The 24,038-nt window shown below is 44.2% G+C and overlaps 1 protein-coding gene and 1 long non-coding RNA gene across 3 annotated transcripts in view; one reads left to right on the forward strand and one right to left on the reverse strand.

Moving 5' to 3' along the window:
* Positions 1 to 1,577: 1,577 nt before the first annotated feature.
* Positions 1,578 to 4,922, reverse strand: LOC144730085 (uncharacterized). The gene is made up of 3 exons (XR_013587788.1): positions 4,832 to 4,922; positions 3,946 to 4,164; positions 1,578 to 2,091 (listed from the first exon to the last, which is right to left on the reverse strand). It is a non-coding gene; the product is annotated as an uncharacterized LOC144730085 (long non-coding RNA).
* Positions 4,923 to 5,985: 1,063 nt separating this feature from the next.
* ATG7 (autophagy related 7) overlaps positions 5,986 to 24,038 on the forward strand; it is a 38,236-nt gene continuing 20,183 nt past the window's right edge. Inside the window, exons 1-13 of one of the 2 annotated variants that reach the window (XM_078610630.1) lie at positions 5,986 to 6,219; positions 8,074 to 8,267; positions 8,793 to 8,847; positions 9,276 to 9,393; positions 9,766 to 9,843; positions 11,774 to 11,890; positions 14,291 to 14,437; positions 16,062 to 16,150; positions 17,134 to 17,255; positions 18,516 to 18,606; positions 19,106 to 19,250; positions 21,270 to 21,428; positions 22,732 to 22,926. In XM_078610630.1, coding sequence (XP_078466756.1) covers positions 8,114 to 8,267; positions 8,793 to 8,847; positions 9,276 to 9,393; positions 9,766 to 9,843; positions 11,774 to 11,890; positions 14,291 to 14,437; positions 16,062 to 16,150; positions 17,134 to 17,255; positions 18,516 to 18,606; positions 19,106 to 19,250; positions 21,270 to 21,428; positions 22,732 to 22,926 — 1,470 coding nt within the window. In that variant the 5' untranslated portion in view covers positions 5,986 to 6,219; positions 8,074 to 8,113. Of the gene's footprint in view, positions 6,220 to 6,273; positions 6,408 to 8,073; positions 8,268 to 8,792; positions 8,848 to 9,275; positions 9,394 to 9,765; positions 9,844 to 11,773; positions 11,891 to 14,290; positions 14,438 to 16,061; positions 16,151 to 17,133; positions 17,256 to 18,515; positions 18,607 to 19,105; positions 19,251 to 21,269; positions 21,429 to 22,731; positions 22,927 to 24,038 lie in introns of those variants that run through there. The other variant, XM_078610631.1, reaches the window with a different exon arrangement.

Consider the following 24,038-nt stretch of genomic DNA (forward strand, 5'->3'; position numbering starts at 1 on the left):
TGCGGTAGCATCAAAAGCAATGGCCACGATGACAATAGAGAGTCATCATTGCACTCAAATTGTAAATGTTGTGGCTTCAACACACCGGTGGGCTAAAGCAGTGAACTATTTGTCTTTTGTCAACGTGACACATTTTTACTGATTGGCCGTGTCGGGTGGTGGAGGGTTACGACACATTTATAAATAACGTGATCTAAACCCAAAAACGTTGATTATGAATAGAGAGTCATTTTGACTTGTCATGCGCACGGTGCTCATTTGCTCTTGAAGAGAGAGAACACCTCGGAGGCAGATAAGTGAGAAGGCAGCGAGGTGGGGAGTCGGTGCCAATGATTGCCCGAGCTATGTGGTCCGGAATCGTCATAGAAAACACACGCGTGCCCGGGGTAGCAACACTCTACCCCCGTATAGATGGACGCAGATGGAGATGAATCCGCTTGCGTTGCTGCCATAGGCTGGCAAGCCAGGGTATGGCGAACTCGACGGCCACGGTAAGGAGCTTCACGACATTTGTGTGCTCCATCAACCCTCGCCTACGATGCTGGATTACAGGTGAAACTCTCAAGCCAGCTGGGTCGCACAGTGGCAAAATATTGCAGTACAATAAGTGTGTTTGTGAACCCATCTGTGAAAAAAATCCCAAGTCATATCTCCACGAGTGCAATGTAAGGATATGTTCCTTCTAGCAGAACTGTGCTTATAAATATGTATTTATATCCAGGCTCTACAACAGTATATATGTCCTATCGACTTTTCAAACTGTAAATTCCGTCACCTGTATAGGCCTACCCTGTACATGTGTACAGTTGAAAATCACATCCACATGGATTTCTTTAACCATGAAATCATCAGTAGCATGTCATCACATATTAAGCTGTATTACATGCTTCCAGGTGTTTCATAAAAATGTGTAGGTTTTTGTTCACCGCAACTAATATAAGAAGGACAAGCATGAGGAATTCTATAAGAGGCATCTCCAACCCATTCAGGCGGTGTCACTCTCCTACAGATAAGCCCATCTCTTCCCATCTGCAAGGTCACAGGCAACGGGGCCTTGAGGCCACGTCAGGCATTGAGGCCACGTGCCGGGTTCCACCGAAGCCGATCCCGACTTTAGCTTAACCGTTACGCGTTTAAAACACGGCAGTAAAAATGCCAGCGGAGATCGGGCTTAAATAAATCAAACTCAAACCCCAGTAATTCTTCTTGTGCGTTGAGACAGATGCACAACCACAGTGGGGCGGGTTTAATGACATATTTATATTAACGCGATCTAACCAAAAAGCAATACCTATATTATGGAATGGGAAGTTCAACTCCAACGCTTTCTGTAAATGATGAGAACAGCCATAATCAAAACGGTGGGGAAAAACATTGTAGGCTTTTTTTAGCACATTTTCGCCAATGCGTGTTGTATTTCTACAGTGGGAAAACCTCCTCGAGATGCCAAGAGTAGATTTCTTAATTTATATATTAACATGTGTGCGCCAAAATCACATGGCAGCTTGTTTGACCAAACTTCTACCACACCTTACGCATACCAATTTCTGCTCACAATTCACTGGGGGACAATGTGCTCTGCTGCTGTGGGTTATCTTACATTTATTTGCATCAGTAAAACCTCGCTTATATTTATGAGATCCACGTCATAAGTTAAAGTAAGACGGTTCATCCAAGAGAGTTCTATACATGTGGTTATAGTGACATTGCTGCATCACAACAGACGTGTGATGGCATCATACACGGTGTTGGCAGAAGGTCCATATATTCCCGTCTTATGCTAATCCGATGGACGAAGACGGAAAGGATTCTAGGGAATTCACACCTTCCACATAAGAGTAATTTTAAATCCGCCACCATATAGATTTTTACAAAGATGAGTTTTTTGTCATCGTACGAGAGGCAGTTCTGGCTGTGTTGCACGTGTGCAGTTAAATATAACGACATGTCCAGTTTCTTTATGTGAAGACCACCACAGAGACATAATTTTTGAAATACCATGCAAGACCTGACCCCTGTATTTTTTATATGGTTCTTAGGGACTGCCAGAGTCTTCTGAAAGCCCGGTTGTTTTCACTGCAGCCCCAAGAGCTGAAAAACAGCAATGCACGACACAGTTAAACGTAGTTTTTCTTTTAGCTAACACATTCACTGCTAAAACATTTCACGCAAAATTAAAGCCCCGTTTGAGGGATTCAAAGGTCGATATTTAATTATTAGCATTGCATCCTTGTGAGAGGAAATTATTGATTAGGGAATTATACACATATTAGTTCATAAAGCATGTCTTTTCCAGGCAAACGTTTTCAAAAGATATAATTAACTTGATATGATTTTTTTTAATTTTTATCTACCATCCAACACTAACTACTGGCAAAAAGGTGTATTATTCCGCAAAAAGACAAATTGTTTACGACTTGATTCAACTTCTTATATTTAAAGACGCACCCATCAGGAGCTGCTCACTTTAAAGATTACATTTTTTTTTTATTACAAAGAACAACAATTTATGAACTAAATACTCTGAGGCGAAGGTCCTATCATTTACTGATATAATTTACCGATTTCGTATTATTTCGATTTGACCATCATAAAATGTGTATTTTTTCGTTCAAAACCGCTGGAAACCGAAATATTTCAAACACAATAAAAGATAGAACAATGGTTCTGCATTTCATTGTATTTGCTGTTTAACGCTCGATCAAACGAAACAAAACGCAATTTTATATTGTAAATGGTTTCTCAATGACACACGCAAACATGATTATGGGACACTTAAAATTGAGATTTGGGAGCCTGAACATAAAAAATCTCGGATTTTCTGATTTTTCCTGTTGTTTGTGTCCTAAAAGCTACCTATGTGCCGAATTTCATAATAAAGTTTTTTGTTGGGTTAGATCGCATAAATATTCAGATAGATTGCATAAATATTTACCCCAAAAAAACTTTATTATAGATGATATTGGTCGCGAAAGCCGACATGTTAAACGTACCACATTAAAATGTTCTACCTTATCGGGGAGTACCCTAGAGTTTTGTGAGACATACATACAGATTACGGTATTTATTTAAATAGATGCTGTATTGCACCAAAAGCATATTTTAGTCAAATGTAATGTCTGTCGCAATTTGATGCACAAACATTGGTTCATGTCTCATGCAATGAACCTGGTAACCTGAGTTCAATTCCCTGGCATGGCTAATATCCGTGGTGAATAAGATATGAAATGATCCTGGGCCCCCCATGGATCAACTGACGGTGAACAGCATGGTCAATTGCCGTATGGACAAATAACCCCCAAGACCGGCATGGCATGGGGATGCCCTCATTCAGCAGTGGATTGACAATGGCCGAAATGTAAATGTAAAAATCCCGATATGAAACCTCTTTAGCCTTTCAGTCCATGTTCACTGATGCTTCCCCTATGCAGAAACATTTTAGCAGATAAGAAGAGTAACCATTCTGAAACGTGCCCTTGTGCACGTTGTGTCCTAAAAGCTACCTATGTGCCGATTTGGGAGCCGGTGTTGTATACCGTCGTATACCAAGCCATTTCGACCACTGGCTGTACATGTACATAGTTTTACCAGTGAAAACGTACTACTATATTTTGCCACTGGTAAAGGAGATGTCTCATAGTGTAAATGCTTACCCCGAGCTCTCAATACTCTGGTAGTGCACTGTCTTTGAGTTGTACGCCTTTTGGCGTCATCTGGTCCAACACCAATGAAGACTAGGCTCTAAGAAAAGCTGTCTCGGGTGTGGACCAATCAAATTCAAGGACAGTGCATATCATTATCATCATCAGAGTTGTTTCTTTTTGTTTGAATTTTGACTGCTTGTGTTGTGGTTATTGCAAACATGATGCCTTGTATAAAGGTGTCAGTTTTTGTACCAGTTGAAAGGGTAAAAACCTACTACTATGTACATAGTTATTGTATTACCGGGCAGGTGAAGACATCCAGCTTATCGTCATCCCCCTCGCTGAGGGCCTCTCCAGCTCTCCTCCCGAGGGCTGGGCCACACGCCCTTTTCCCGGGACATCTCACCGGAGCGCTTCGTGGACTCCACTTGCCCCTCGGGGCTCCGCATGTGCAGATCCAACCTGCCCTGCGTCCCCTCCTCCGGGACACAGCACCTGGATCTCCCAGGGCCTCGCATCACTGAGCAAGACAGAGCGATTGTCTGCGGTGTGAAGACATGGAAGTGACTTGTCGTGCAATCTATATCATTTGGTCTAAGGGGAAACCCTGTAGAGAAGGGGAATTGACAAAGGGAGTGGGGACTGCACGCCACGTATTATGCTTTGCTGCATTCACTGCTGCATTAGCTAGTTTTACTGTGTATCAAACAGAGTATGTTTTCATACAAAATGCTTGCCAACGGGACAAAACTCAAGAGAGTCAAGCGGTCAGTATCAGTGACATCAGTGTACGTACACTTTATCCTGCAGATTATCACTATAGTTACATTTTAATTCGACTAAAACGAAGCCACGCAATGGCCCAGATCTAGTGGAGGTCAGTTTAGGGAATTAAAACAATTGACAGCAGCTATAAACGATGCGGTAAGTGGTAAACTTTAGGACCATACAAGCAGCGATTTGAAACCGTAACAAATACTTCATAACGTTTCGGCCACAACGCAAGCAGCCGTTGTGGCCGAAACGTCGTGAGAATTATTTTATTATGTTTTATTTTTATTATTTTATTACTTCCCTTCTACGTGACTTTACCGAAAGAACCAAGAAGATGAATCCCTGCAGTCACGAAAGCTTTACATCGAAATACTTCATATAAAATGCATGTGCATATAAAAACAACAACTTACTTTGGCAGCATGCGCCACCCATGGTCTTCCAACTGCTTTGGCCGTTCCAGGTCCACACCAAATGGGAGGCAAGTGGCCGTGGCTGCTCTTAATAACAGCGGACACTTTTCACGCTCTTGCGTTTCACTTCGTCATTGTTTTGAGAGCAGAGCCTCGAGCACAGCATGGAGATGCCCTCTTGCAACACGAGCTCACAGGGCTATACCAAATAAATGAAACTGAAATAAATGAAAACTGAAACTATAGGTGACACAGCAGCGGACATTGTTATATTCATAATGCTCACTACCACACTTGTTGTAATGTACACAAAATAATGATAACTTTCATCAGTGGTGGTGGTGCTGGTCCATTTGGGGACCTTAAGCAGAAATGATTTTGGAGGGTGGGCCATCCTTTAAATGTATAAACTCCTATTGAGATGATGGAAGAAACAGATAGGAAGTATGAAATGTAGCGAGATGAGAGAAGATAAATAGATCAGATATAGAAGGGGAATCTGAGAGATGCAGACTCGAGCAAAAATTTAAGTTAGATAAGTGAAGACACAAATATGATAGGGATGAGAGAGATTAGCTGGTTAACATACTGTATATTAAATTTATTTTTTACGTTAAATAGGATTTTAATTTCTGCTTACAATTTGTTCTACACTATTTTTCGCATGCATCTTGGGTCCTTTGAGCTTCTTGGGATCCAAAGCTTTGCTTAGTTTGCTTATGTTACATTTTAATGATTACGATTCATTAATTATTTTTGACGATTAATGGTTAAATGTTGTCGTTGCTGATGGCGTGATATTCGTTACATGACGATAATTCATACATTGATGTGAAGTTATTCACCCAGCAGTCAATCCACTGCTGGGTGAAGGCCTCCTGACGTCGTTTGTCGTTATGTTTGGCTCATGATTAAGACGATTTGAAATGATATTTTATGATGACGACGACAACGACGATGATCACGAGACGGATAAATGACAACGCCAAAACCGCACAAACAATCGCTTTTGTCAACTCAACAGAGCAACCAAAAAGCCACCGCACAATCCACAAACCACCCCACCACCCCAAAAAAATGCCCCCAGCGGCTCATCGCCTCCACCAGGGGCGCTATCGTTGCGGAAACAGCCGCAATTGCCACTCGATCTTTTTTTTTATTTGCGAATTCTCGCAAGTTGGTTGTGAGAACGGAGGGTTTTTCCTGCGTGTGCGTGGTGTTTTTTTTGTTACACCCCATCAGATGTCAAGTGACGTTGGTTGTGGTGCCACCATTCGCTTCCGTGATCAGAGACATCAACCCCGTGGTGGTGGGGACACGCGGCGTGCGAAAGGCGCAAGGTGGCAGCAGCAGCAGCAGCAACATCCTCTGATCGGCCATCAAATCGTGTAGGTCCCAGCCCGACAGCGGCGGCCACAGAGGGCAGTGGAAGAGCCTCACTGCTCCTGCTGCTGTTGTTACTGCTACTGCTGCTGCTGATCTGTGCGTGTGCGAAGGGCAGCCACAACACGACTCATCCGCGAATGGAAGTCGCAGCAAAACGTCGAGGAGACGGAGCGACGCTTGGGTGGATTTGGTGAATTATTACATCGTGGGAGGGATCGTGTGAGAGGCGGCAGCGGTGGCTTTCATACAGCAGTGGATTGGCCATAGCTGACAACGACGACGACGATGATTTTATTGAAGTAGAATTCTCGGTGGGCCCTTGGGCACACACAGGAGGAGGTTGGGACCTGCCGGGTCACGTGGTGGTCACGTGGTGGGCGGGGAGGGCATTTACTCGAATCCGCGTGTTGTTGACAGTTGTGTTGAGCTGGTGGTGGTGTTGTTGATGGTTGTTGTGTTGAGCTGGTGGTTGTGTTGAGCTGGTGGTGTTGTTGATGGTTGTGTTGTGTTGAGCTGATGGTTGTGTTGTTGACAGTTGTGTTGAGCTGATGGTTGTGTTGTTGTATTGAGCTGATGGTTGTGTTGCTGATGATTGTGTTGAGCTGGTGGCGGTGTTGAGTTGACGGTTGTGTTGATGGTTGTGTTGTTGAGCTGATGATTGTGTTGTTGTTGAGCTGATGGTTGTGTTGTTGAGCTGATAGTTGTGTTGAGTTGATGGTTGTGTTGTTGTGTTTAGCTGGTGGTGGTGTTGTTGAGTTTACAGTTGTGTTGAGCTGATGGTTGTGTTGTTGTTGATGGTTGTGTTGTGTTGAACTGGTGGTTGTGTTGAGCTGATGGTTGTGTTGTTGATGGTTGTGTTGTGTTGAACTGGTGGTTGTGTTGAGCTGATGGTTGTGTTGAGCTGGTGGTTGTGTTGTTGTTGAGTTGACAGTTGTGTTGAGCTGATAGTTGTGTTGAGCTGATGGTTGTGTTGAGCTGATGGTTGTGTTGAGCTGGTGGTTGTGTTGTTGGGCTAATGGTTTTGTTGTTGAGCTGATGGTTGTGTTGTTGTTGAGCTGGTGGTTGTTGTTGAGCTGATGGTTGTGTTGAGCAGATGGTTGTTGTGGTACTTTTGCTGCAATTCTGTTGAATAGTTTAAGGCTGTTGTTTAGTTGGGTTTATCATCATCGTCGTCAATGATGGTCAATCCACTGCTGGATGAAAACCTCCCCAAATCGCCGCCATCTCTCACGATCCTGAACAATCCACCCAGCACTCGCACACGAACCAACTTCATTGTGCCTATCTTCCTGACCGGACGTCCTCTCGGACGAGTTCCATTTAGAATGGACATGCCTTTAGAGTACGCGGCTGCTGCTCTAAATGCCCACGCGATAAACCACTTCGTTGAGTTGTCATGTGCGAGAGCCAGGTCGCTTCTGAAAGAAAGAGCTACATAGGACAGTGTGGGCCTTACCTGGCAAAAAAAACAATCTCTTTGCTATATACTCTTAGATTTTTTCGGGAAAGTCACGTAGGAAAAAAATATATAATAATAAATGAAAATAACGCACATTTTTTTCATTTATTATTATTTTATTTTATTATTCTATTTTTTTACCTACGTGACTTTACCGAAAAAACCTAAGAGTATGAATCCTTGCAGTCACGAAAGCTTCAAATCTAGAATCTCTTTGCTGCCACTTCTTATTATTTTCGACCGTCATCCATTACGGTGACGTGTCCTGCCAAAGCTGCCCGCTGCATTTTCCCAAGGTGCACTCCAGCAATTGAGACAGACACCCCTTTTGAGTTCCCAACCTGGTTTCAACAAAATTAAATCCGATGTCTGCGTTTGTTGTTTCCCTGTGCGCAAGCTGTTCACGGGACCTCGTCGGAACGCACCTCTCTTGAGCAATGGCGAGCGGAGGAGGAGCGCCAGCACCACTGCAGTTCTGTCCGTTCAGCAGCGCCCTCGACTCGGGCTTTTGGCACACGCTGAGCCAAAAGAAGGTGAACGAGTACAAGCTAGATGAAGCGGCCAAGGAACTCAAGGGCTTCTTCTACAATGGTTCGTACGGTCTGGGCTCCCGTAACGCGTGGTTTTGAGAACGCGAATTGGATGAATGTATTCGGGAACGCATTTTTGTCAAAATTATAATATAACGCGGATGCGAATTGGATATAACGCGGTTGAGTGGACGAAGCTACGTCGCGCGAGTCTGAGTAAGCGGTTGTGCGGGCTGCCCCGGCGTAGCATCACACAAGGCAGTGGGATTACAGCTGGATGCTTCTAAATGCTACCCACGTGCCTCAGCCTTAGTTCAGCCCGCGTACGCATCTCACGTGTTATCGGGGACTTTGCTTTACCCCATGTCATATGTTATTTATTATAACGCGATTCTTCCGTAACGCGGCGTTCTTCAGGATCGCTATTACCGTGTTATAGGAAAAGAGACTGTAAGTGATCAAACCGAATCGGCAATGCAACCGCGCCGACACGATCATCACGTTCTGAAGAGCCGTTGTTTTGATGGCTTGAACCAACGTGCTGGAATTCTCTAAACATTTTCTTGTTCGCTGGTTGTTTTTCCAGGAGACCCTCCCGGCCTTCCTGCTCGCATGATGCTGGAGTTCAACTCTTTTGACCCGTACGGCATTTTGTTTTGTTTCAAACATATCCTCTTAAGGAAAACACGTACGCATGTGTGACACTGATTCTTTTGGTTTCGGCGATCGGGATATTTTCAAACAAGGTGCGTATTTTGAAATACTTTGCCGGATTAGTTTTTGCGCACTGTGCCAGGTTGGTTTTTATTAGCTTAGTTTGTTTTCCCAACGTCACGGTCCACTCATCCATAACAGTCATTGCCTTTAAGACCAAACTAAAACATTTATTTTCTCCTGTTTAGTTTAATTTCGTTCATTTTTGTTCCTCTGTGTCATCTGCAATTCCATCTCAGTTGTTTGCTGAACGTGACGCATTATACATCTTGGATTGATTGATGGTGTTGATTCGCCCTGAATGGTGTGTTTTTAATACGGGGGTTGTACGGCAATGTTTCTGGCACGCGGGCAGGCAAGCCCCCACGCCTGCCCGCAATTGCCCCATTGCAGGCTTTCTCCACAACACCAACACGCTGGAGACCTTTAAGAAGTGCGACAAGAAAGCGCTTTTGGATCAAGCCGCGCAGAAGGTTTACGCATGAGTTGTTAACACCATTCACTATTCATCCTCCTTTATGGTACACGGATTTGTACACCTTCGTTTACTGCAATACACTTGCTCAGGCTCCGTCAAGCAATAAATAAATGATGCCGCAATTCTGCATGATTGTTATTATTAAAACAACCGTTAACTTTCACGAGTGTGGAGACAAAAAAAAATAGATGCCACGTTCCAGCGATGTTTGTTCACCAGGTCTGCCTACTATTTTTTTTCCCAAGTCATTGGTTCTTGCTTGTAAAATAAAAAAAAAGTTGCTCTAAAAGCCCACCTGGGGGTGGTGTGCAAACAGAGTTGTGAAAGGGTCCTTGAGAGTGGACCTTTCCTTTTGTTTTTGTTGCAGATCTGGGAGGCCGTGACGTCTGGAGCAGCACTGCAGGACCCCACCCTCCTCAACCAGTTTGTTCTGCTCACGTTCGCCGTGAGTGTGGCCATAGAGATTTCTCTGTCCGTGCGTCCTTATAAACGTTGTGTGGAGTGGCTGTGGATGGGGAGCGGTGGCGTAGTGGTTAACGGACTGCGCTACAAAACCGTTCGACCTGTGTTCCATTCCTGCTCACAACCAATAACAGTGGCGAATATTAGAATTGGTCCTGGGCCTCCCGTAAGATGACTCGGTCTGAAATGAGTACCTGGTGCGGTGTGTAAACATGAGCACTGGGGAGACGGAGATGGTGGGACATGGTGTTGCCCACTCACCCCCTCACGTGCTTTGCCGACCATCATAGGTGCTCGCTAGCAGCATCTACCCCAGCAGTCTGTTAAAGGCTACAGAGGCGATCTTTGTCCTTGTGGAGTGGTTACACACTGATTCGTGCCCTGCTCAACCATCCAAGTATCCGAGGTTCAGTTCCCAGCTATGATGCACAACGTCAGTGGCAAGTGGTGATCTAAACCAGCCTCAAATGAGTACCTGGCAGAGGTCGCAATCGGGTACGCGATACCCGTACCCTACCCGATACCCGGCTACCCGTTTGCGACCCTGGTGCGGCCGGGTACGGGTACGGGTAGGCCGTGAGTCACTGGTGAGTCACCGTTTGTCACTCATTTCCCAACGTCTTGTCTCTTCTCACAATTAAAGTTCCTAGAATCAACCCACCCGCGCCTGCAACATGGCTTCATCCCAGAGGTCGCAATCAGGTACCCGATACCCGTACCCTACCCGATACCCGGCTACCCGTACCCGGCCGGGTATCGGATACGGATACGGGTACCCGTTTGCGACCCTGGTGCGGCCGGGTACGGTAAGGAATCAAAACCCGTTTGCGACCTCTGGTACCTGGTGCACCGTTTGAAGATCAGCACTGAGGAGACAAAGGAGGCCCGACATGGGTGTAGTCACACCACTCCCTCCATCTGTCATGCTGGTTTAATAGGTGTTGGCCAATAGTACCTAACCCAACAGTCTATAATGCTTAAAGGTGTATTATTGTGTTTTTGTGTGAGTGGTGGTGGTTCCTGGAATACTGAGGTTGATATGATTCTCAGTCATGGCTCGTCAGATCTTAACCTGTCCAGCACCTCAAATAGTTTGATGTCGGCTTAAATGAATACCTGTTGCAGTATGTAAACATCAGCGCCAGAGAGGCAAAGGTCATGGTGCTGGCCACACCACCCGGTCGTGCGTAAAAGCAGCTTGTGATGCACTGTGTTTAAGTTTATTTTATTTGTTACACGGATGTGCCTGTTTAGCCAGTTGCCCGGCTATTTTACAACGGAGATCCGTGGCACGTGAACACAGAATCAACAATACAAAGACTAAAAACACATCAACATTGCAGAAAGCGAGTAAAGGGTCCGTAGGGAATATCACACAACTAACAAACGAGGTATAAATTATAACTGGTTAGAGAACTGCACTACGAACGCAGCAACATTCATTACATGTTCAGTCTCGTCCCGTCCCCATGACAATACTAAGCAACAATTCTATATAGGGCAGTATGAATTTATTTTTCCTTTGTTTTGTGTGTGCATGTGTGGGTATCTTTGTGTTTTGTGTTTAAGTGAGAAGAAAAATTCACAGCTGCTCTTACGGCCTTCCGACCTCCCGTTTACTGAAGCGGGCAGATGTTTTGGAAAATAAACTATAATCACTACGTCGGCGACGTGGGCGAGTTGTAAAAACCGGGGATAGTTTTTTGTTTCCATTGCAGTGCAGCGAGCTGTGAAAATCGTACACATCCTATGTTTACGTTTGAGGGGGATACCAAACTGGTGTGAACATGTGAAATACAATCCTGTTCTCTGCCCTGCTGCATATTCTATGTTGTGTGTCGTTCATTTTTTTCCCTGTCTCCACCGATATTCTTGTAACAAGTTCAAATTATCTCCCCGCGTCTGTTTTCCAGGACCTGAAGAAGTACCATTTCTACTACTGGTTCGCGTTCCCGGCTTTGTGCTTCCCTGATGGTATCGCTCTTCTGAAGCCTTCGCTCCCCCTTGGCGAGAGATGCTCTACTGCCCAGGTGCCTCTTAGCATTAGCGATGTGACTGTTTTTCACGAATATTTTGGTTCTTTACTCTTTGGTTCTTTCGGTAAAGTCACGTAGGTATAAAATAAAATACATCACTACGTTTCGGGCGCAACAGAAGTGTCCGTCATTAGGTGGGAAAGCATGGTCTGCTGCTGAGGCAGACTGTTTTTAAAGGTTTTTAATGGGTGTAGCCCAAGGGTCATAAAGAAGTGGCCGGGGCTAGTGATGTTAATGTGAGAAATTAGCATGTAAATGTACGATAGGAGAGCGGCCTCCTCGACGAGGGCACGGAAGTGGCTATGTTAATGTGAGGGATTAGCATGATGTTAATGCGAGAAATTAGCATGGAACTGTACGCTAAGAGAGCGGCCTCTACGAGGGAGTGCAACCCAACGGGTGCAATCCAAAGCGCATGTGAGTATGAGAGTGCAATCCAAAGGACATGTGAGCATGACAGATCTAAGAGAGAGGCATAGAGAGAGAGAGACACAGAGAGTCGAAAAAATGTTGGTTATTGCCACAAGCTGACAGGCAGTGCTCTCTGCAAGCAATGATTTACTTTAAATAACTGACAGCACAATTGATATTATACAGTTGTTTTCAAAGTTCAGCCAATTGGCAACACAAACATGACTCCAATTTGACCAGATTTTTTTATTCAGGAAGTAGGAAAAATAGCTTTGGTTATTCGAATCAAATTCTAATCATTTATAATACTATTTAATTCCCTATGACAGTAGCGTTGACTCTAAAAAAATATTTTTTAGGAGGAACCTCGATTAGGATATTGGGTAATTAACAATTAATCAGTGTCCGACATTGTGGGGTGGACATCAGAGTGCCCAGAGATAAACCCACGCATCTGAGGGATTAGTGCTAAACACTCGACACTGCTCTCTCCTGGCTACTATGTAGCCCCCATGCGTACAAAACACATGGATAGCCCTGATGTATCACTCATCCAACTACTAATTGGGCTCAGCTCTGCTTACCTTCTGATATATGATGAAATTGGGCCATTCAGGATGATTTGGTTGTATAAGTTGAGTGTCGTGTTTCCAGAACATAATTCTCTATTTCTAACAGCCACGACTGCCATTATGTCCTCTTATTTACACATTAGCTTATTTGCCCGTCCTAGGACGTAAGCTGTAATATTGTAGAAAAAATTGAGCAGAGTATAATTGTATCTTGTGTAAATTTGATGGCAGTAAATCTGCCACAAAATAAGTCATAAAACACTCCACTGCAGTTCACTGTAGCACTGTATTAATTCCAGTGATTCTTGCACAAAATGAAGTCATAAAACACCTCGCTTCATGTCACTGTAGCACTGTATATAACATGACCTTCAATTTGTTCAAATTCACTGCTCTTCTGCTTTCGGTTGCTGGGGTTGAAATAAATTATAAATCGATGCAATATCTGGAAAATCGCTGAGAAATGTCTATTTTACCATAATGTAGAAGCATAAATGAGACTTACCTTTTGTCTCAAGTGCTGAAGAAATAAATAAAGACACCAAATCCACTTTGTTGCTGCGTAGCATTATTTATTAGATTCACTTTCAATAAAGAAATGTCAAACTTAAAGCGAATGTGCGAAAAAAAAATATTTCCGCTCGACCTTTCACGTCGGTATAAAAATCTACCCTCTCATGAATATTAATGACGGGGGGGTGTGGCATGTGGAGTGACGTCACACGAGGGACAAACAAACATACATTCTTGGCTCATTATATTAGCAATTGTTAGAACTGCCGTTATGTTGACGGAATGCAATATGTGAATATGATTTTTTTTTTACAAATCATTTGTTGAACCCTACGTACATTAATATATATATAAATTATAGGACGCACACATTTGTATTCTGTTTGTGAGTCAGCATGTTTTTTGGAAGGATGTACTGTTTTTTTTATTTTTCTATCCAATGTGTCTACCAATAACCAAATCATGCAAATTGCACCCAATCCCATTATAGCTCAGAAGCTAAGCAGGGCTAAGGCCTGGATAGTGCTTGGATGAGTGATCATCATGCACAGTACAGAATGTCAACGGACTTGCATGGTTACATGGAGTGACCAGTAGAAAGTGGTGCAGAACAGCACATTGTTGTACTGTAGATCTATTACCCCTACATCAATGCTCCTAGTCTTCAACATCTCGCACCAACCAGCATGGTAAAGCATGGTTAAATAAATTCCCCGTGACCTACACGGCGAGAGTTTACACACGTCCAGCAGTCGATGAATAAAGTGCTGTCTGTAATTTATCGAAATGCTTTTGAACGGGACAAATAGCACGTATATTTGCACAAAAAAGTTAAACGGAAAGCCATTAGTGAATTTGCGATGAAGTCTCACGTGAGTGTTGTGGTTTGGGATTAAAGGTCCAGGCTCTGCTGACCTCCTACGATGGACTTTGCGCCAAAGAAAGTGTGACTGCTCTGCCATGCTTCCTCGTGGGCTTCTCTGGGGATGACGTCTGCGTTGCCCCATTACGCGACTGGGACACCTTCTGGCCGCAGCAGAACAAGGTTTGAATGATAATAAGTAATATTTTTTTAAACTTTTTTTAAAACACGCTTTAATGAAATGTACCGTACTAGTAATGGAAGAAGTCCACGACTCCAGGAAGTAGGCCCGAAGCTTGCCACAACGTAAGGGGCCCTGGCCAATTACAGCCAACGTCAGTTGAGCGTGGACAATTAGACCCAAGCCGAAACATAAGATATACAAAAGATTGCTTAAAAATATTTAATATTTTATTTTGAATGATAGAATATAGTATTGCCATCAGTATGACATAAGTATACCAAGTTTGCAGTCGACACCACATTGGGAAGTGGGTTAAAATTGAGTTACAAAATTTGAGGATACAACAGACAGAGATTATCAAAAGCGTGTAAAAGAATGTTTTAAAATATATGTTTTAGATTTTTTTTATGATAGAATATAGCCTTGTCATCAGCATGACATAAGTATACCAAGTTTGCAGTCGATAGCACATTGGGAAGTGGGTTAAAATTGAGTTACAAGATTTTTTGAGGATACGACAACAGACAGAGTGAGTTAAATAAAAGCGTGTAAAAAAGGGCTTTAGCCTAACCGGCGTCAATACAGGTGTTAAGACATTCAAACACTAGACGCCAATTGCAAGGCATCATGTCTGCAATAACCACACGTACTTGTGGTTAGAAAAACACGAACAAATATGCTTTTGTAATGTGCGCACCGCCCTTGAAACTGATTAGCCTGTGGCACAGAGAGCCTCTTTTATCGCTTTGTCTCACTCCTGCTGTTGACCAAAGGCCACCAAAAGCCAAGTAGTACAAGGACAGTGCAAACACCAAAGCATTAATAGCTCAGGTTAAGCAGTTATAGTATGGGACCATTTTGCCAATATCAACATATTGAATGATACGAAAAGAATGCTTCAGCATTCTATATCTGGATACTGGCAAACGGGTCCCATAGCTAGGGCAAGGTTTATTTAAGCCATATGGCCACTTCTCAGGAGTCACATTTATTTTTGTTGTCATCAACATTCAACCGTTCGTGCCCAATGTAATGCTAACTGCTGCAGTTGTTTTGTATGTGTGTACGTTGAATTTCTTTCGCACCGTACGTAGCCCACTGTGCTCATGGGAGGTGTGAGAAATATGATTGTTTTGTTGGATATATGATTATTTCTTAAAAATTTGGATCTGAAAATCCCTAAAAAAGTTATTCTGGATATCCAGATATCTGTAAACGAGAGAAATTAACAAGAGGTTTTTTTTTGGCTGTCACCTGATGAAGCTAGTTGTAATTACTGGCGAAACGTCGTACTCAGATTGTAAATGTTGTGGCTTGGTGTGCTGTACTAGTGACGAATTGGCATGTTGTGTTCACGTGACAACCCTTACTAGTTGGCTGTGTCGGGTGGTGGTGGGTTTTAACGACACATATATACGTGATCTAACCCAAAAAAAACCTCTGTTATGGATGATATTGGTCGCGAAAGGCTACGTGTTAAACTGAGAGAAATTGATGTTATCAACTTCTCAAATAGTAAAAAATGTACACTATTTTCCATTATGGAATTTCACTTCCAGTATTTTATCAATATTGCTGTATGTAAGTAATGTTAAGATTGTGTATTTTGAAAACTGTTTGCAGGCAATGGTGGCTGTGTACGATCCGTGCACGCTTCAGCAGCACCCTGGATGGCCACTCAGGAATCTCCTCATTCTTCTGGCACACAACTGGTATGAGGCAAACGTGAACAGCAATGCATTGTTATTATTATAGTGTAAACATACGTTGGGAATATGACTGCGTAGAGTTTTGCGGTTGTGCAGCATAGCTCTCCGATATGTTTTCGAGTTGCACCGAGCGTTGTTCGGCATGATGTCCGACGTTTCACTCCATGTGCTGGGAGCTTCAGGAACTGGAGTTGTCAGCTGTCGGGAATGCCATACTTCCTTAATAATAACTGTTGGCCTTTGCCGTGCCATTGCACAGCAATTGGTGGTACACGCAGAAACAACAACCTCCTAGTGTTTGTTGATACTCTCCATTCAACGTTTTACCACCACACCCCACCCCTCGACCCCTGCCAGCACATTTATTCCAGATCAATTTTTGTCTCATCTTTACCATCATATTTTTTATGTTTGTAGTTTTTTTTTTCCCTCCATACAATTTTTCCCCCCATAGCCCAAATACACTTTGAGCATATCATTTGCACACAAAATAAGTTCCCAAAGTTGCATGTAATTTGTATAACTTGTAAATAATTTATTTTCATGCACAATTCAACGAATGTGACTTCAGCCTTAGAATACACTGCAATCAATGAGTCTGTCCATCATCACATGCCTAGCTGATACCATTGACCAATGAGATGCTCACCAGTTTTTGGTAGTGCTGTCATTACCCTGGGTCCAGGTACCTTTCTGTGGATTTCCTTGTCACTTTGTCACTGCTGGAGGCTCATCTGCCTATGAAAGTTGTACTACACTAGATATCCAATAACCTTAAGACTACGCTTCTGTAGCCATTACTTTCATTTGACTTCTGCTCATAATGTTGCCTCACCCAAATAACAAGGATTGATGGAACATACCTCGGAGGGTTGGTATAGATTTGTAGCAGCTGCAGCAACTTGCAGGAGAAAATTTTAAAACAAAGTGTCATGAATTGCATTGGTCATGATGACTGATTGACCTTGACCTTTGCCTCTGAGCAGGGGGCCCTCTCTGGAGTCTCTGGAAGTGCTGTGCTTTAGGGACCGAATAACCCAAGGTGTCCGAGACATCACTCACAGCATCGTCCTCACCATTAAGATGACTTCAATTGCAGATATTCCAGGTATGTACAATGCTTTTATACAATTAAAGTTGGAGTTTTCTTTATATATATTCAAAATGCCGCCACATCTCGGTGCACTCTACAGAAACATCGGGCATATTTATTTTATAGAGAGTGATGGTCATGCCATGGACAGAGGGAAAAAGGAAGGTCTTCAGCCTTTGCTTAAATATAGAGTCAGGGAGTAAACAGCACAGGTGACTGGGGGAAGAGGATTCCATGCTATGGGGGCAGCAGTGGGGGAATGAGAGAATTCCCATTGAGAGAAATGTCGACCAGGGACTTGGCCAGAGAATCTTGGTTCCTGGATCGAATAGTGCATAGTGGAGAGGAGTACAGTGAGAACAGAGGGCACCGATATCCAGATTGCCTAATTTCTGAGTCATGCTCCCCTTCATTGAAAGTTCAGTACTCTATGTCCTAAATGTGTACAACTACCAGGAATTTACAATGTGAGAGAGCATGATTGTGAGAGTATGTGCATGCCGCGTTGGCGAGATGTTATGTCCCTCGCCTGATATGTAGGAGGTAATGGGTTCAAAGTCCCGACCCTGATGCCTGTATATTTGGAGTGTGCGTTTTCTCCCCGTGGTCCGTGGATTTTTTTCCAGGTCCTCCGGTTTTTCCCTCCACATTTAGGAAGATGTTCGTAGAGTATTTGGCTGTTATAAATTTCCACGCAATAAGCCACTTCTTTGAGCTATTGGTTGTGGTCAGGTCACTTCTGAAAAAAGAGCTATACAGTTCACTGATCTTCACTTGTTAAAATGTAAATAATTAGGTATTTACCGAAGAAGGCCAGTCGGCCAAAACGTCGAAATGTTCATTTTTTCTCAGTAACAGTGAAGGACTCCTGATGCTATTTAAACCTTTAACCCGTAAAATCGTGTACACACTTACAGAAATGCCAACTTTGATGCCTTCGCTGCAACACTCAAGTAGACATCAGATCCTTTTAAAGTTTATGCTTCATTGGAACCTCATTTGCCAGTAAAAAAAAATATGATAATTGTTTTTTTACCCTTTTTTTTGTTTGCATTATGGCTGCAGGTATTGTGGTCTATGCAAACATGACTCCTTGTAAAAAAAAGGTGTCAGTTTTGTTGCCAGATAGAAGGGTAAAAAACCAATTATTAAGTTTATGCTTGTAAAATACACACAAATATAAGGTTTTTTGTGGACAGAAGGCTGTTGTATGGGCTGGTGAGTGACAATGGAAATCGAGTATGACATCTTGTATTTTTAATGATTTGGGATCAGGTGGTCCAAAGTGTGTTGGCTGGGAGAAAAACCAGAAGGGAGTTCTTGCCCCGAGGATGGTGAACTTGAGCGACTCCATGGACCCAAAGAGGTATAGAACCTCTTCTGCCTTTGCGAAAGGGGCAGTGTTTCACTGGTCTCCACTGGGTTAATTTAATCTACTGGTTAAACAAAGGATTCTGACTGATACAGTATTACTATTGTAACATTATGGTTCATACAATATTTTGGGTAAGGTCGCGTATTGGTGCGGTCAAATTTATTTCGTCAAGACTCCACCTTATTCATGCAAATCATTCTATTCAACTTAACTTCTGAACTGACACAATAATAATGTGTATGTAGTTAATCGCTTGTACGCTGCGTGACAGCTACATTTGTTTGGCCTCGTCAAGTGGTGGAGGGCCTTTACAACACAAATTCTACGAAAGCATCGCGGCCCCACAAATCTATCGCGTGTCACCACTGATATCTCTGGGCTGTTAATTTCATGACGCCGTCGCATTCCAGAGCCACAATTCCTCGCGACGCAAAGCTACCGCTGTACCGGGGGTTTGGCGTCGGGTAACGTTATAACACGCGCGTTCCAGGCTGGCAGAGTCGTCGGTTGACCTGAACCTCAAGCTGATGCGGTGGCGGCTGGTGCCCTCGTTGGACCTGGAGGCCGTGTCCACTGCCCGCTGCCTGCTGCTGGGAGCGGGAACCCTGGGCTGCAACGTGGCCAGGACCCTGCTGGTACCGTAGCCCCCAGACCCACGCTGCCACCTGCTCCCTCGTGCCGCTCGATGCTCTCGTGTGCATCGTGCGCGCCGCTCACCGAGTCTTGTTACTGAATATTGTGTGATTCATAATTGTCTTCTTTTGGGTTGGATCACGTGTGCGTATGTTGATGTTCACTGCATTGCAGTCGTTTTTTTATTTTCCATTTATTCTTCGGTGTATTCCATTAGCGAACCATGCTCATGTCCGTGTTTAACTATAACCCTCCGCCACCCGATTGGGCCAATCAAATCAAGTTGTCACGTCATGGGCAAATGTGCCACTTGATTTAGTTTATCAGCAAAACCGAAATGTGGAAAAGCATACACGATATTACCCAAAATAATTAATTACGAATCATAATATTGGTCACGAAAGCCTTTGTATTAATTTCAGATTTTTTCGTTAAAAAATATGAATTTCATTTTTCTCTTCCAAGTATTATTACATCCGCACCAAATAACTCGATTGAACGACGCACATGTGGTTCACGCTGTTGGTGTACAATGCGGAGGTTGTTTTTATTATTCGAACCAATGGGGCGGGAGGGGTGGGGGTTTGTTGCGAGAAATTTAAGGATTCTCCCACACCCACAGCGATTCCATGGATTGCCAATTATTTGAGGTCATGATTGGATTCAAGGATTAATAATTTTTATATTTTGTTTGTATTGTGTCGTTTGTGTTATTCGTCTCATTCGTACTTTTAGTCTCGGACAGGCAACCTGCCTTGTACATCTTTTCCCTCGTTTGTGTTGTCATTATTTGTACTGCCCATCCCATTGGTACGGTCTGTGTTGCTTATACAGTTCCAGTTACATTAACTGTCTAAATTTCGATTTAAAGCTTTCGTGACTGCAGAGATTCGTACATGAGGCGATCCACATTTACAAACACAGAGACAATTTTAACCGAGAAGATGGATTCTGGCTTAGCAATCACTGGAAGGACGTAATAAACCATTTTGATACACATTAGGGTGGGTAGAATAATACATAGTGTTATATTAAAAATGTATAAGGTATAGGGTGGTTTATAGCAATACAGTATGTAATTTAATGTTGGTTTTGCCTATGGAAGTATATAGTACGGTATAGACGCGTGTGATGTAAGAGAATAAAGTTTAGATGGAAGCATATTATATAATTTTTTACAACGTAGAATTTTTCATGTATTACTTACTGTTAGTAACTCAGCTTATTGTAGAGTATAGTAAGTTTACTGATGATGCTATGTAGTTTATACTTTAGTTTGTCATGCAGTTTATACTGTAGTTTTTTACGTGGTTGTTTAGTAACTACAGCTACATACTATTAACATTCCTTTCCTTTGTTAATGCTCCCCCACTTCCCCCCCCCCTTTGATGCTGCTAATCCTGCATAATGCACGGGCATAGTATTGATTTGGAACCCCCCCCGCCCACCTCCTACGCATTTTCCATATGCTGAATTCCTCTTGATATGCAAATTATTTTGTTGAGGCGCTCTTCTTCCCACCTCCCCCCCCTCTAACCCAGCTTAAATATACGCTCCAAGCTTGGGGTGTTTCATTCTTCGCCTGAGGATGGCTGCTTGCGTTGTGGCCGAAACGTCGTGAGAATTGTTTTATTATGTTTTATTTTTATTATTTTATTACTTCCCTTCTACGTGACTTTACCGAAAGAACCAAGAAGATTAACTGTCTAGTTTGCATTGTCTGTCTCGTTTGTAATGCATTGCAGTCTCTTTAAAATTTTCCATGTATTTTTCGATGTATTACATTAGCAACATCAAATCTACACGAATCCTAAATAATCGGTTCTTACACACGCGATTCAATGTATGCATCGTGAATGAATGAATCAATTTCACCAATTGAATCGAAGCATCCATTCCGTTAGATGCCCTTGTTGTTACCCCATGACCTGGGTCTGTTCCCCACATCCATGGCGCCGGTTGGTCACCACTCTCCCCCCCCTCTGACCACCGCACGCATGTGCCTGGCCGTTGCCGTGCAGGGCTGGGGCGTGCGTCACATCACCTTCGTGGACAACGCCCGGGTGTCGTACTCCAACCCCGTGCGGCAGACGCTCTACGAGTTTGAGGACTGCCTCGGCGGCGGGAGGCCCAAGGCGCAGGCTGCGGCCGAGCGACTGCGCCGAATCTTCCCAGGCGTCGTGCGTGATGACTCCCGCCGCCACCTCTCTCTCACTACCACCTCCATCCTCCTCCAAAAAATACAGAGATTCCCCCCCCCCGTAAAGACTTAACGGGCTGTTGGACCAAGCGCTGTTAGCCAGCTCCTATGAAGGCCGGCACGGCGCCCGGCAGCCTTTGTCCCCCCAGTGCTGTCGTTTGCACACAACACCAGGCTGAGTTGACGTAGGGGAAGCCCAGAAGTTGCTCAAACATTTTCTACCGTCATTGGTTATGAGCGACAATCGAACTCGGACGCCGTGTTCACAGTGCAGTGCCCTAACCACGACACTACCAGTCCCCCACCTCCTGCAAACACACGTAGACACATGCGTATATGTGATTTATTTTACCCAGTTGAGAGCCAGTTGAGACATATACCCTCTGGCACATCCGAGCCCCACTGACACGAGGTCTTCATTGTCTAGATGGTTTTCCACCAGCTATTTGCCAAGTCGAGCCAGAACCGAACCGTGAAACTCTGGTTCACCTGGCATCAGTATCTGTCCCGGGGGCCAAGCAGGGCCAGGGAAGGATTTGAGAACTTTCATCGCATGTCACATGTTCGTCTTGCGTTGCATCGACAGGCTCCTTGTTCGTTGTGTGTGACATAAACACAGATTGGATCCTGCAGAAGTAAAACAACATGGTCTTTGAGAATAGGTTTTCCCCTTTTTTCTGGCAACAAAACAGGTGTTGAGATGTTAAAACACCAAACTGAAACTTCTTACAACGAATCATGTCTGCATTAACCACAATACTTGTGGTCAGAATGCAAACAAAAAACATACTCTGATAATATATGCTGACAGGCAGCGTGAGAGGGATAGATAGAGAGAGACGCACCGCCACGTGGCAATCCGGAGCCCCGCTCCCGAGTGGCCCCCCTCCTCTGTTCGTTCCCGTTTTGACCCCATGTCGTTCGTCTCCACCCCTATTTAATACCCGGGTCACGTGGTACGTTTCCACCAATCCTGGTTAGCCTCTATGGAATATTCCAGCCTCCCTCGTAAGCTCCCGGGACCACGCCCCTGACTCATCTCCCCATTGGCTGTGGCCAAAGCCAGCAGAACCAATCCTCTACTTACAGCTGTCACCTTTCCATTACGTCAGGGCCACGCCCCTAGGCTTCCCCCCATTGGCTATAGACCAGGACCGGCAGAGCCAATCATCATGACGAGTTGTGATACGTCAGTGAGCCGGATATATCCTCACATTACACAAGCAAAACCACCATAGATAAGGAGGATGGGTTTCCCTGCAACTTGCCCTGCGTTTGCCCAGGTGTCGGAGGGTCTCTCACTGAGCATCCCCATGCCTGGCCACGCGGTGGGCTCGTCGCCGGAGGCTGAGGAGCAGGCGCGCAGGGACACGGCGGTGCTGGAGAGGCTCGTGAGCGAGCACGACATCGTCTTCCTGCTCATGGACACGCGGGAGAGTCGCTGGCTGCCGACTGTGCTGGCCGCGAGCAAGCACAAGGTGCGTGCCCACCCCCACGCATGCTAAACTATTTTGAAACTATTTTTGTATTTTACCAGGTAAAGCCCATTGAGCCGTGTAGCTCTTTTTCAGAAGCGACCTGGCTGTCACAAACGATAGCTCAATGAAGTGGTTTATGTGGAAAATTTTCGCAACCAAATACTCTAAAGGCATGTTGATTCTAAATGTGGAGGAAATAACCGGAGGACTTGGAGAAAAATCCACCCGACCACGGAAAGAGCACGCAAACTCCAAATATACAGGCATCAGGGTCGAGATCGCACCCACGACCTCCTGTATACCAGGCGAGGTAGTTAACATCTCGCCACAGTGGCGCCACACACCCACCATCGCGGGCAGGGAGTCCCATGTCCACCAGCTCTTAGATTAGACGTGTCCGCTATGCTTGGTTAAATTCACATCTCCCCCATAAAGTAATTTGTTGAATTTCCAACATTTGGGGTCCACGAATATGTTAAACAATTTTTTTTTATCCGGTTGTATAGTCTCATTTTACGTGTTATCCTATCTCATTCGTACAGTTTTGTTTGCTTCATTAGATTGAAGGTAAATGGAAAGGTGCAGCCCTGCAATTGCCTCACCACACCGCTGCATGCCGGAGAGCGAGCCTCCGCTGGAGGGAGCTGTGGAGAATCACTCCGGAGAGGGTATTTGGCCTACTCTTCCATGCTGCTCAGATGTCTCTGAAGAGATAGGAGTACCCGCACTTTACCTCGCCAGACGTGACCTGCTGAACGACTATTTATATAAAAAAAAATTTGATTGAAGTAACATGGTTCCGCTTCACAGGTTTTCAACTCATTAGTACATTTTTGTTCATTTCGTTAGCTTGTATGCATAAGCAATGAAATAATCAACATACTCTCATAACTTGGGATTAACTCTTCTCATATGCACGCTTCGAGGTATGTATTGTGGATGTAAGTATCTAGTTTAATCCAACAATTGGCGCATTGTCAATTACACGCCTCATGCCTCGTGTACAGCTACCCGTCTCTTCATCCTTGGCGATTCCACGTGTCTTTTCGCTGTGTCGAGCCGTTGAAATAAGTCAACTGTGCCTCTGCACCTGCTCGCCCTGTCAAGACAAC

This window comes from Lampetra planeri, chromosome 34, assembly GCF_965212315.1.
Source record: "Lampetra planeri chromosome 34, kcLamPlan1.2.h2, whole genome shotgun sequence".
Lineage (NCBI taxonomy): Eukaryota > Metazoa > Chordata > Hyperoartia > Petromyzontiformes > Petromyzontidae > Lampetra > Lampetra planeri.